Source organism: Xiphophorus maculatus, chromosome 22 (assembly GCF_002775205.1).
Source record: "Xiphophorus maculatus strain JP 163 A chromosome 22, X_maculatus-5.0-male, whole genome shotgun sequence".
In the NCBI taxonomy this organism is placed as follows: domain Eukaryota; kingdom Metazoa; phylum Chordata; class Actinopteri; order Cyprinodontiformes; family Poeciliidae; genus Xiphophorus; species Xiphophorus maculatus.
Genome location: NC_036464.1, coordinates 2,816,308 through 2,829,258, shown reverse-complemented (window position 1 = coordinate 2,829,258; position 12,951 = coordinate 2,816,308). Strand labels below are relative to the sequence as shown.

At 47.3% G+C, this 12,951-nt stretch overlaps 1 protein-coding gene and 1 long non-coding RNA gene across 6 annotated transcripts; one reads left to right on the top strand and one right to left on the bottom strand.

Moving 5' to 3' along the window:
• Positions 1-2,384: 2,384 nt before the first annotated feature.
• LOC111606752 lies at positions 2,385-3,483 on the bottom strand. The gene is made up of 3 exons (XR_002752229.1): positions 3,451-3,483; positions 2,596-2,642; positions 2,385-2,472 (listed from the first exon to the last, which is right to left on the bottom strand). It is a non-coding gene; the product is annotated as an uncharacterized LOC111606752 (long non-coding RNA).
• Positions 3,484-4,990: 1,507 nt separating this feature from the next.
• On the top strand, positions 4,991-11,417 carry znf365 (zinc finger protein 365). 5 transcript variants are annotated; one of them, XR_002752235.1, is made up of 6 exons: positions 4,991-5,397; positions 7,228-7,826; positions 7,901-8,210; positions 8,288-8,444; positions 8,566-8,782; positions 8,864-8,956. XR_002752235.1 is itself a non-coding variant. In XM_023328040.1 (6 exons), exons 2-6 carry the CDS (start codon positions 7,238-7,240, stop codon positions 9,078-9,080), a joined length of 1,314 nt encoding a protein of 437 aa, XP_023183808.1. In that variant the 5' UTR covers positions 4,998-5,223; positions 7,228-7,237; the 3' UTR covers positions 9,081-11,417. The 5 variants fall into 5 exon arrangements, 3 of the variants coding, with proteins under 3 accessions (XP_023183808.1, XP_023183807.1, XP_023183809.1); XR_002752236.1 differs by having other exon boundaries at positions 4,992-5,397; positions 8,569-8,782; XM_023328040.1 differs by having other exon boundaries at positions 4,998-5,223; positions 8,566-8,606; positions 8,864-11,417.
• The last annotated feature ends 1,534 nt before the right edge of the window (positions 11,418-12,951 follow it).

The window sequence follows — 12,951 nt, the reverse complement described above, 5'->3', positions numbered from 1 at the left end:
AACCAGTCTACATGTGTTTTGTGGACTTGGAGAAGGCGTTCGACCGTGTCCCTCGGGGAGCCCTGTGGGGGGTTCTCCGGGAGTATGGGGTACCGGGCCCTTTGATACGGGCTGTCAGGTCCCTGTATGACCGGTGTCAGAGTCTGGTCCGCATTGCTGGCAGTAAGTCGGGCTCGTTTCCGGTGAGAGTTGGACTCCGCCAGGGCTGCCCTTTGTCACCGATTCTGTTCATCACTTTCATGGACAGAATTTCTAGGCGCAGCCAAGGTGTTGAGGGGGTCCGATTTGGTGGCCTTAGGATCTCATCTCTGCTTTTCGCAGACGATGTGGTCCTTTTGGCTTCATCAGATCGTGATCTGCAGCTCTCGCTGGAGCGGTTCGCAGCCGAGTGTGAAGCGGCCGGGATGGGGATCAGTGCCTCCAAATCCGAGGCCATGGTCTTGAGCCGGAAAAGGGTAGAGTGCCTTCTCCGGGTCAGGGGGGGTGTCCTGCCCCAAGTGGAGGAGTTTAAGTATCTCGGGATCTTGTTCACGAATGGGGGAAGAAGGGAGCGGGAGATCGACAGGCGGATTGGCGCAGCGTCTGCCGTCAAGCGGGCGCTGTACCGGTCCGTCGTGGTGAAGAGAGAGCTGAGCCAAAAAGCGAAGCTCTCAATTTACCGGTTGATCTACGTTCCCACCCTCATCTATGGTCATGAGCTTTGGGTCATGACCGAAAGAACGAGATCGCGGATACAAGCGGCCGAAATGGGTTTTCTCCGTAGGGTGGCTGGGCTCTCCCTTAGAGATAGGGTGAGAAGCTCAGTCATCCGGGAGGGACTCAGAGTAGAGCCGCTGCTCCTTCACATCGAGAGGAGCCAGTTGAGGTGGCTTGGGCATCTGGTCAGGATGCCTCCTGGACGCCTCCCTGGTGAGGTGTTCCGGGCACGTCCCACCGGGAGGAGGCCCCGGGGAAGACCCAGGACACGCTGGAGGGACTATGTCTCTCGGCTGGCCTGGGAACGCCTCGGGATTCCCCCGGAGGAGCTAGAAGAAGTGGCTGGGGAGAGGGAAGTCTGGGCCTCCCTTCTGAAGCTGCTACCCCCGCGACCCGACCTCGGATAAGCGGAAGAAGATGGATGGATGGATGGATGGATGGATGGATGTCTAAGTTAGTCAATAAATACAAATGACTTTTCAGATTTTATGTAGTCTGAAACAACGCTGTTAATCATTTTAAGGGGTGCTGTGGTGGCACAGGGGCAAATCGCCAGTACCAAGTGGTGCAGATGAATCCTGTGTAACCAAGATCTGTGGAGCACAGAGGAAGCAAGTTGATACAAATGTTAGTCTGGCAAGAGCTCGTTCACTCTGAGCTGCACATGCGCAGAGCCAGGAAACTCATTCTCCCTGTTAGACCCACAGCGGCACGAGAGCGCCCCCTCTGGCAAGATACCTGCACACAACAAACACGTCTATATACAGTACTTAAGGAAAAACGGAAGACAAAAGACAAGAAAGATAAGACCAATCCTGATTCAAAAATAGGGGGTGTATTAATTTTTTTTTTTACTGTTTCTCAACCCGCTACACGTCTTCCCCTCTCATTACCCTCTTTCCTGTCGAACTACTTTCAAATAAAGGCCACTAGAGCCGACAATCAGTTTGTCAACACTATTATACATAAGGTGATAATGAACAGACATCTGAAAACAGATGCATGATTTATTTGAATCTTGTATTAGAATATTCACCAAGTATCTGCAGCAGACATCAAGGACTGAAAGAGGAAAAAGTTCCCAAGGAATCATTTAGAGTTTCAAACAGAAACCGAATCCATGAAACTGAAAATGTTTCTGAGTGAAAGAGACAAACATGTAGAGACTGAACTGTTCAACAGAGAGAGTTTCTCTGACAGGAGGAAAATATTTAGACTGAACTCAGCACAGAACCAGTGAAGAATTAAACCTTAATGTCCTGACCCCATCAAAAAGTTTGGACCAGAACCCAAACCCAGCATAGAGAGGTTCAGTGAATGTGGTTTTATAGGTGTAGATGTGGGTCAGAGAGTCAGAGGAAACTTTGTAGAAGGACAGAATGCCAGCAGGACAGTCCACATACACACCTACTCTGTGAGAGAAACAGGAGGAGGGGAGACGAGTTTGTATGTTATTGTGCCAAACAGAGTAACCTTCACCAGAACAAATCAGACTCCAGGAATGATCGTTCCATCCAAACCAACAGTCTCTACGGTCTCTTTTCCTCCTGATTTTTCTGTAACTCACTGATATATAAACTATTCCTCTCCACTTAACCTCCCAGTAACAGCGACCAGTCAGACCAGTTCTACACAGCAGCTGAGGAATGTAATCAAATCTGTCTGGATGATCAGGATATAACTGATCCTCCTCCACAAGTGTCACCTTCCTGTTGTCTTCAGACAGTTTCAGTAATCTGCTCATTGTGTTTGTGTCGATGGTGAGTTGACAGGAATCTGATGGAGAGAACAAACACAAACCAGCTGCAGTTATTGATCATTTATTGATCTTTGATTATGTTTGAAGATGGTTGAATGAAGCTGCTTTGTTGTCATGAATCAGATGAAAAACACACTTACATTTCCTCAGACCTGGTGTCAACCATCGGACTCCATCAGGCTCCACCCTGAAAGGAGGAGGAGGGTCAGACCATCAGACTCTATCAGCAGCAAACATGGACATTACATCTCTAACACACATTGTCTTCACTGAGACAGTCCAACATCTGGACACTTGTTGTAAAGATCTAGAGAAAAAGAAACAGCTGAGAGCTGATGATGATGATGATGATGATGATGATGATGATGATGATGATGATGATGATGATGATGATGATGATGATGTAGGAAGGACAGTTGGTGCTGCTGCAGCTCCAACAGAGGAGAAAGGAAATCCCTCAGTAACAACCTGGAGAAACTCACTGAAGCCTAAAAGGACATCAGGAAACATTTCTGGAAGCTCAACCTGATTTAATCATCACCATTAAAATACAATCAACCTAAACTCTGATCAACACCTGGATACCTGTTCCATCCTCACACATGAAGCAGCGAAACACCAACAGCTGCTGCTGAAAACCTGCTGTGGTCTCATTGTAACATCCAGAAATACAAACATTAAAATGAGAAGCTGCATCACATCCAACAAAGAGTTCAACAAGAATCAAAGATTTGCTCTCTGAGCTCAGACTCAAACCAGGGAGAGGCTTCCATCATCACACACCTCTGACTAACACCTCCAACCTCTCAGCACTTCCTCTACCAACCAACACCACCAGGAGGCGCTGTAAACATTTACAATGAGGCCAAGAAGAAGCAGCATCCTGACTGCAGCAGCTGCAGCAATGGGTTGTGAAAGAGTTTAAGGAGCAACAAGAACCAGCAGATCCAAGAGTCCAGAGAGTCTTCATCATTTCTCCTCTTCCTCCTCCATACCTGAGAGTTTCCAGTCTCCACTTTGGATCCTTCAGTCCAGCCGACAGCAGCTTCACTCCTGAGTCTCCTGGATGATTGTAGCTCAGGTCCAACTCTCTCAGATGGGAGGGGTCAAAGGTCAGAGCTGAAGCCAGAGAAGCACAGCCTTCCTCTGAGATCAGACAACCTGACAATCTGCAGACACACAACAGAGGGAGAACCTGAAGTCTGAACTGGACGTTATCATAAGGAAAATATATATTTACACATTTAAACAGATAATTCTTCACTAGTTTCTGTGGAAACTACAAACTGACACAATCTCAACCTTTAGTTTTCTTCAAACTGGAACTAAAATACCAGAGATGAACTGGTCCCAGTGGATCTACTGGTTCTGTGTTTAGGAAGCTTTAGCCTGATTTCACAGCTGACAGTCCAACAGGCTCGGTTCGTTGGGAACCAAATTACAACATTTGTTCCATTTTCAGCAGGTGAAATCCACTTTCACACTGCACTGTCAACTGAACCAAATTCATTAGAAATATTACATTCTACAGACAAATGAAGCAACTGGTCCAGGTCTTTGTCATTTACTGACAGCAGCTGCAATGTGCAACAGCAAAGGTCATTTTATTTCTATAGCACATTTTCAGCAACAAGGCAAAACAAAGAGCTTTACAGGAATTAAAAGGAAATAGAAACAAAATAACAAACCAAAGGAAAAAGCAAAAGAAGAAAAATAATCTAATGTTGATCTAAAGTCTGTAAGCCAGGAGTTCAGGGTTGGTAGATAACAATAAGTTTCCTCTGGTCAGCCTGCCCGACCCAACTCTCCAGTCGATTCAGTAATATGTCATGGTCAACACTGAGGTCCAACAGAACCAGCACTGTGGTTCTGCCACAGTCTGTATTTATATGGATGTCATTGAACACTTTGACTAGGCCAGTCTCTGTGCTGTGGTGAGACTGGAAACCAGACTGGAAGGAGTCAAAGCGGTTGGTTGTCGTTAGAAAGCAAATATGAAAATAAAATTCAACATGTTGCTATTTTTTTTACTGTTAAAAATATAACAGGTTTAATTCCCTTCAGTATCAGTTTGATTTAAATTCAAACTCAAAATGATTTCTAGTAAGAACTTACATGTTAGTAAATTAAAAAAATACTTTAAGCAGGAATAAAATTTTTAGCTGTTGTTTGATCCCTGATGCTGATAATAAAATTAACTTATAAGTATGGTACTTTGAGATTTTCAGTCTTAACTATTAACTTACATTTTTATTGACATTTTCATTTTTAAATGCTAATTTAATTTAATTTTTAAACCTGTTTCTGGGTCATGTATGTATCCAGGGATGCAGCAGGAGGTCCTGAACAACGAAAACATGCAGAAAAATAAAACAACGTTTTATTTGTTGTTTTATATTATATTTTATTATTAAACCAATAATCATGTTTTATGAGCCAGTTTTTACTTCCGGTTGATGGATTCCGAGGCTTTTCGATGTTACCGGATGTAGTTCGCAGCTTTGTTTTCTAGTTTATCGTTAATGAAATGTTTTGAGTTTATGTAGCACTGCGATGTTAATCTGGGGAGATAATATTCAGATTATTAAAGATTTCTCTGTTCTAAACAGAAACAGTGACCGTCAGCTTGGTTTTATTCTGAAAAGCCCAGCCGGAAGTGTGTTGCAGCAGCGTCGTCAGCTTGCTGATGATGACATCATGGAGGTCCGTCTCTGTCTGCGACAGGACTCCTTCAGCCGGAGACGCTCCGCCTAAACCCGCTTCAGTCGGTGAGAAGGAGCGCCTGGTTCTGGTTCTGGTTCCGGTCCGGTCCGGCGTTACTGGGTCACAGCGAGCTGCTGCCAGCCGGGGCAGAACAGACCGAGGACGGACTGACCTGTTGGAGCCGGAGAATTAAACCCAGATTAACCGGAACCATGCTGGCCCGGTTCGGCTGATGTTCTGTGAGTGAAGCTGCAGTTCGGATCAATCAGACCCAATTAGTCTCATTTTGCATTCATAATTAGCGCCATTCTGATCAGTTAATTCTGTGCATCAATAACTGATTTAATTTGATGCTAATCAGAGGAAACTGATCCAGGAATCATTAAATATTAAAATAACTGATCAATAAGAAGAGATCGATTTATTATCTCACCATTAATTATCATCCAACATGTTTTTCTTTATTTCATCCTAATTTATTTCTGTCTTTAGTTCATGTTGATCAGGTTTAATCTCTGGAAACCTTCAGGTTTGTCTGCATGGTGGTGGCTCATCATGCTGTGGGCCTGGGCTCTGATTCAGGTTCTGAACAGAAACTCAGTGTGAACAGAGAGATTCTTTCCTGAAAGAACTACTGTAGTTTAAAGTTCTGATCCGTTTGTTCACCAGAACTCATTAAGGTCTCGGCCCACAGCATCACTCCGCCCTCAGGTCTTTTCTGACTCCAGGAATGAAAACGTTCTGCGCTGAATGTAGAGATTCTTGGCAAAGATTGATCTGATTCTCTGAACAGAGTCCTGATCCTGAACAGGTTCCTGAATCAGTTCAGATTTCTGATTCTAGTTAGTTAACATTTCTAAACAGATTCCTGAATCTGATCAAATTCAGGAATCTGAACGTCTAGACTTTTGATTCCTGATCCGTTACTGAACAGATTCCTGATCCGTTACTGAACAGATTCCTCATTCACTGAACGGATTCAGTCGGGGATTAAACTAATCCTGACCTCCAGTTCTGTCACGTCTGATTGGAGGAAACCCGAGGCTCTGAGTCGGTTCCTCTGTTTAAACATGGGAGGTGAACCGACCCTGATCCAACACTTCATGTGAATTGGATCTGATCTTAGAATCGGTACCGGCCAAAACCAGAACCAGCAGGTCAGGTTCTTTAAGGAGGTCGGATGGAGAACTGCAGCCGGTTTAGTTCCAACCAGAACCAGAACTGCTGATAGATTTACTGCTTGAAACAAACGATGCAGCGATAAATCAGTAGATGTTTTTAATTTTGTGTAATTCAGGAGTAAACGTTCTTATTCCCTAATCTTAATCTCGGTTAAGAAAGGTCTGGAAATCGCTCCACGTTTCCAACAGTTTTCCTGATTCTGATTTTGCAGATGTATTAAAAATTCAATAAAATAAAAACAGTCAGTGATCGGCCAGAAAACGGCATCAGCTCCTCTAATCCTAACCAGAGTCAGTCAGGTCATCCTTAAAAAGCCTTAAAATGTCTTTAAATATGTAAGTTGGCCTTAAATACGTGAATCAGGTCTTAAATTGAATCGTGTCAGGACTGTTTTTATCTGGTGTGGAGTTTTTCTGTTGAAGACTTTTCTGTCAGGCAGTTTGAGTCACTCTGACATTTTCATCCGGTTCTGTAACTCAGTAAGTAGCTGCTAATGTACCTTTGCTAGCCCGCTAGCTTAATTTGCATCTATCATAAGTGCAAATTCATCCAAAGTTTGATGGATGATGTTAATTTTTGCCACTGACTCACTTCTGTTCCCAACCTATAAAATGATCCTCCATCATCCCTAGTAGTTACTCTTTATTTGGTCTTAAATTTCATTATAAAGGTCTTAAATAAAGGCTACTTTAGACTTTTATCCAGGCTTCCTCAGTGTAGCAGGTAGAGGATGAACGTCGTGTTGCACCTGTTTGGCTCAGTTTCTGTCATTATTGAGATGAGCAGAAAACTTCAGTCCCTAATGAACCTTCAGGGGTCAAAGGGAGGAAGTTGAACGTTCGGTATGAAACGTGACGGTACCAACAGGTTCTCTTCCTGTTCTTCAGGAGTGGAGAGATGCAGCAGAAGTTGTGCTCCAGAGGTTCTGGCTCCTTCCTGTTGGAGAGGAACGGCCAGGCCTGCGGCGCCCTCCCGGACTCCGTCACTTCCTGTGAGCTCCCGTTCCGATGCCCCCGATGTGGCGAGCAGCAGCGGTTCCGCAGCCTGGCCTCGCTGCGGGCCCACCTGGAGTACCGCCACTCCTACCGCTCTCCGGACGTGGTGTCTGGAGACTTCAGCATCACGGGGTCGCACCCCGACCCACTGGCGGCCGCCATCGCCTGGCAGGACGCCAGCCTCCCGGCCCGCAGGGGGCAGCACGGCGCCGCGCGGCCGCCTCACGTCCGCTCCCTCAGCGACAGCAGAGACAGCGGCTACCTGCACTCCTACGGCGCGGTGAGGAGGCGCACCCAGAGCGTCGGCGTGGGGACGCAGGAGGAAGAGGTGGATGATGAAGATACAGGAGAGGAAGAGGAGGATGGAGAGGAAGCAGAAGAGACCAGAGACGAGTCGGAAGTCAAACATTCAGACTCAGGACGCCTCCGTCATTTCCGGTTCCCTCCGGCGTCCCCGGACCCGGACCTGAACCCGAACCTGGACCTGGTTGGTGAGTTTCTCCTCCAGCGCGTCTCCTCGTCCACCGGCAGGAAGTTAACGTCTCTTCTTCGCCGTCTCCACCAGCGCAGAGCTCCTACTGCGGCCGGGAGACGGCGGCGGCCTCGGCGGCGGTGCGGCGGCGGCTGGCCGGCATCCTGCGGGCCGCCGATGGCACCATGCAGCGGCGCCTGGCCAAGGTCAGCACGGAGCTGGCCCGGACCGACACCGAGCTGCTGTGTGAGCGCGCCCACTCGCAGCACCTGGCCCAGGAGCGGCAGCAGGTGGCGGAGCGGGAGCGCTCGCTCAGCCGGCAGGTGGACGTGGCCGTCATGGTGATCGCCGCCCTGAGGGAGCAGCTCAACGCCTCCGAGAGCGAGCTGGAGCGCCGGGAGAGGTAGGGACCGGCCGGGTCCGACCGGAGCGGGTCACAGCGACCGGCCTCCGGGTTGACCTCCTGCTGGTTTCCTCCAGGGAGGTTCTGACCATCCAGAGGTTCCTGGAGGCCGCGGCCCGCCAGGAGACCAGCGGGAAAGTCCGGATCCAGCGCTTCATCGAGAACCTGCTGGGTCGGATCGCGCTGGCGGAGAGGCTGGTGGAGTATTACCAGGCGCAGGGCGAGCGCCACAAGGTACAGCAGCACCCCCTGGTGGAGGGGCGACTCTGGCTTGATTTCAGATCAGTTTTGTTTTTCCTGCTTTAGTTTTTCTGATTCTTTATTTGTAGTTTTTCTTTTCCTCTCTCGTCCTCAGCAGCAGCCTGACGACGGCCGACACAGAATCACTAAAAGCAGGTCAGCGTTTCGTTTCTGCGTTCAGCTTTCAGGCCAAAACAATCGAATGAAGAACCTCGGATCAGCAGAACCTGAAGGACGGATCAGATCCGTTTTAATCTGGAGAAACATAAACTAAACACTTTCCTCCTCTGGACCCAGACCATGATGGAGCCACCGCCGTGCCTCATGGTTGGGTCAGTTGGTTCTGCTGGTTCCTGGTCGGTGGGAGGTTCTGGATCGTCTCCTGACCCAGTAACCGTCTCTGATTTTTCCAGGTCCGCCGGGGATCAGCTGTTCTCCGGTCTCCATGACAACAGGACTCAGTCGTCCTGCCGGTTCGGCGGCGGGCCGCCGGGCTCCAAAGCGGGTCCGGACCGGGACCGGGAGCGCCAGGAACGCCTGGCCCAGTCCTCCAGGCTGTTCTGCCGGCCGGAGCACAGAGACGACATCTGGAACCAGCAGCGGCGCCGGTCCACCGGGTACGAGGCCTAGAACTGTGGAGACGGCCCAGACAGACGGGCCTGAGCAGAACCTCAGCAGAACCGGCATCCCTTGGTTCCTGTAGGCGCTGAATCGAATTCTGCTGGTACCTTTTAGTTCTGGATGTTTGTCTGCTGAGGTGAAGTGGACCAGAAAACAACCCGGTTCTGATAGTTAGCAGAACCAACAGAAGTACCAACTGGACCAGGCTAAATGTACCAGCTGTGTTCGGTTCCGGATCAAACCTCTACAGGGCGGTTCTGGTTCTTCATACATCAGCACAAACCGATCGGGTCAGAACCAAAGTATTTATTAATCAGAAACTCTCCATGTCCTCGGGTTGAACCTTTTCATTCTGACCCGGTTCTGCAGATTTCTCTGGGCTCGGTTGCTTTTTCTGTCCGGTTTTCCAGACGACGGATTCAACAGTTTCCAGGTTCTGATCCAGGTTCTTCTGGACCTTAAAGATGTGAATCAACATCCTGAGCAAATATTTTCTGTCCAACAACAGATGTTGACCCGGTTGGTGTTCAGTTGGTTCTGATGGTCCGATCGTAACCACCGTGTGAAAAATGGGTTTAAATGATCTAGAACCCAACAGAACCGGAAGAGAAGGTTTGTGTTCTGAACCAGCCGATCCTGATTGGTGGAAAATGTTCCGGATGTTTCCTTCATTCAGGTTCTGGTTCTGATTTATTAAATGTTCTGTAAATAAAACGACTCAATAAGCTGGAAGACGACGGACAACAACACCGAATCCTGACAAGTTTCCCTCCATTTTCTCTCCTGTTGCAGTGGAGTCAGCAGGTGGACGGGTCACCTGGACGGGTCACCTGACCGGTAACCTGACGGGTCACCTGACGGGTCACCTGGCGGGTCACCTGACCGGTAACCTGACGGGTCACATGGACGGGTCACCTGACCGGTAACCTGACGGGTCACCTGACGGGTCACCTGGACGGGTCACCTGGACGGGTCACCTGGACGGGTCACCTGACCGGGTCACCTGACCATCGCAGGGCCACACAGAGAGTCTCTCTCACCGAGGGAGAATTTAAAGAACCCAGCTAACCTGACGTGTTTCTGTACTGGGAGGAAACCGGAGAACCAGAGAACCCAGCATGGAGACTCCATGCAGAAAGACCCCATCGGGAATCGAACCCGGGACCTTCAAGGCAACAGTGCTACCCACTGCTCCACTGTGCAGCCCCCGGCCTCCCCCCACTTATTTCTGCTCTATTTTCTGGTGGAAAATCTTAATGCACTGAAAAAAGGCAAACTTATTACAAGGAGGGAAAATGTTTTGTTACCAGTAGAATAATCGACCACTAGTCATTTCTCACTGGTTAGTTTGGTCTTATTTCAAATGTATGAAGATATTTACACTAAAATCTAAACTAAAATACTTGGTAAGATTTGGTGTTTTTGCAGTGTGAAATAATGTTGAGAAAATTTTCACCAACAAACTGAAATTTCCAAATTAATTTAAATTATTCTTGGATTTTTACTGATTTGGAAAATTTGTAAATTTGCAAGAAAAAAAAGATTAAAAAGCAAAAATATACAACATTTATAAACTAGATTAATCTAGTTTATAAAGATTATTAATAGTCACAGAATAATCTGACTATTTTTAACGGAAGGTGATGATATCCTAATCTAAAATCAGACGTTTCTGCCTCGTAATCAATTAAAATTTTTAATTTTCTCATTAATTTACAACTTTTCACACCAGTTTTTATTTCTTGTAAATATGTGAAGCTAATTTATAAATTTCAGATTTTTTGGTGTAAATTTTCTTCGATCTAAAATCGCCCTGATGCTTGGCCAGACGCTCGTCCTGATGGTGGTTTAGTGGTCGCCATGGTAACCCCTGACCTCTGACCTGTCCTGTAATGGAGGTTTTAGTTTTTCTAGAACGCTGTTGAATGTTTGGTGGAAGGTAGAAACCCGTCATGTCCAGCCTCCGTGGTAAAGCATGCTGTAGCTGCTGGTGTCTCTATATCCTGCTGTGTGTTTTCTAGCAGACTAACTTTATTTTGGCGGTCTGAGCAGGAAGTTGCACTTTGCTGGTTGTTTTCAGGCCAGGAGATGAATGTAGCCGACAATCAGCTCCCCAAACGGGTCGCTGACCGGGTCTGTTCTGAGAGGCCGCTGGGTTTCCATGTTGTGTTCGTGTCGCGTGTTCTTCCCTCGGCCTGGTTCGGTCCGTTTGGACCCGGCTGGGAGGAGTAATCTCTAGTTTGGTGCCTTCGCTCCAGAACTCTGTAGTCTGTGAAACACTGTGAGGAGCTGCAGTCTCTGTCCTGTCATGATGTTCGATCGATTAAAGAACAAACATGAGACCAAGCTGACCGCCTGGTTCTGAGTCATTCGGGTTTCTGCAGGTTCTAAAAGGTTCTGGTCATTTTAGTTGAACATGTTGGTCTAAATATGTTGTAATTTCCTCTCAGTATTGTCAACATGAGGCTGAAGCTGAGCAGTCGTTCAGCACGGCGCCTTTATTTTCCCTACCCTACCCTACCCTGCCCTGCCCTACCCTACCGTACCCTACCCTACCCTGCCCTACCCTACCGTACCCTACCCTGCCCTACCCTACCCTACCGTACCCTGCCCTGCCCTACCCTACCGTACCCTGCCCTACCCTACCCTGCCCTACCCTACCGTACCCTACCCTGCCCTACCCTACCGTACCCTGCCCTACCCTACCCTGCCCTACCCTACCGTACCCTACCCTGCCCTACCCTACCGTACCCTACCCTACCCTACCCTACTGTACCCTACCCTACCGTACCCTGCCCTGCCCTACCCTACCCTACCCTAACCCCTAACCCGTTTAACTACATTTCTAACCCATCAGGTGTCTGATGAGCTTTCAGTCAGAAACTGAGCTCTGATCGTTTCCCCTCTAACACTTTAAATTGAAATTAAAGCAGAATTTAAACTTTAATTTTTTCTTAACCTTTTCTTCAAGGTGCAAATGCAGTTCACTCATAATCTGAAGATGCGTTTTGATCTGTTTTCATATTGGATCATTTAATGATATTTGGCTGCAATTATTGCAGCTATGAACTTATTTTATTTAGTAAAATCTTTTTTTCAAACAAGTTGCCTCTCAGCTTGTTTTTATAGAAAGTACTACTAGTCTGGTTTTTACTGCAGATTTTATATGAAGACTGACAAACAGGGTCTTATATAACTTCGCTAATCAGTGACGTGCGGTCAGGGGAGGCAGGTGAGGCAGTGCCTCACCTGCCATCATGGAAAGAAAGAAAATATATAATCATAAAGTAATTTAAATTGTTATATTCATCCGGTGGTTTGTACTAAAAAATATTTATTTTTCATGTAGCTTCACCAATTTCGATTTTTATTTGTTCAAAATGGCTGAATTTTCTTATTTTCCCATTCAAATGCTTGGAAGCGATGCCGGTGAGGCAGCAGCGAGCTCTGCCTCACCTTGGATTGCGCAACCCCTGGCTCTGCGCTGGCTGCTAAGCGGAGAGAGCATGTTGCTGTACGGCGTCAATAAAATGGTTTAAACAAATTTAATATGTGAACTTATTTCCAATAATTTAGCTTATGTATATAATGTACAGTGCGTTTTGTCACCAACTGTGTTTGTGTAACGTGTTTCGTGTAATGAGCGATTATAAACGGCAGAGAACAGGTTCGAGGTGAGGCAGGCAGTTCTCTTGCCTCATGGCAGGGGGCGCTCAAGATCCCAGACGTTCGTCTTGTTCACTCCTCAACTGCCGAGTAAGTGACAGCGAGCTAGGCTAAACGATTCGGGAAGCAAGTCAAGTGCAGCGATAGATTTTGTGAGCTACAGTTTGTATGTGTAAGGATGCAGAAGTGAAACATAACCTGTAAACTGCTGTCA

Coding starts and splice junctions, on each gene's coding strand:
- znf365 (XM_023328040.1), top strand. CDS start 7,238: ATGCAGCAGAAGTTGTGCTCCAGAGGTTCTGGCTCCTTCCTGTTGGAG. Junction 7,827..7,900: donor CCCGAACCTGGACCTGGTTG/GTGAGTTTCTCC, acceptor CGTCTCCACCAG/CGCAGAGCTCCTACTGCGGC. Junction 8,445..8,565: donor CGCAGGGCGAGCGCCACAAG/GTACAGCAGCAC, acceptor TCTCGTCCTCAG/CAGCAGCCTGACGACGGCCG.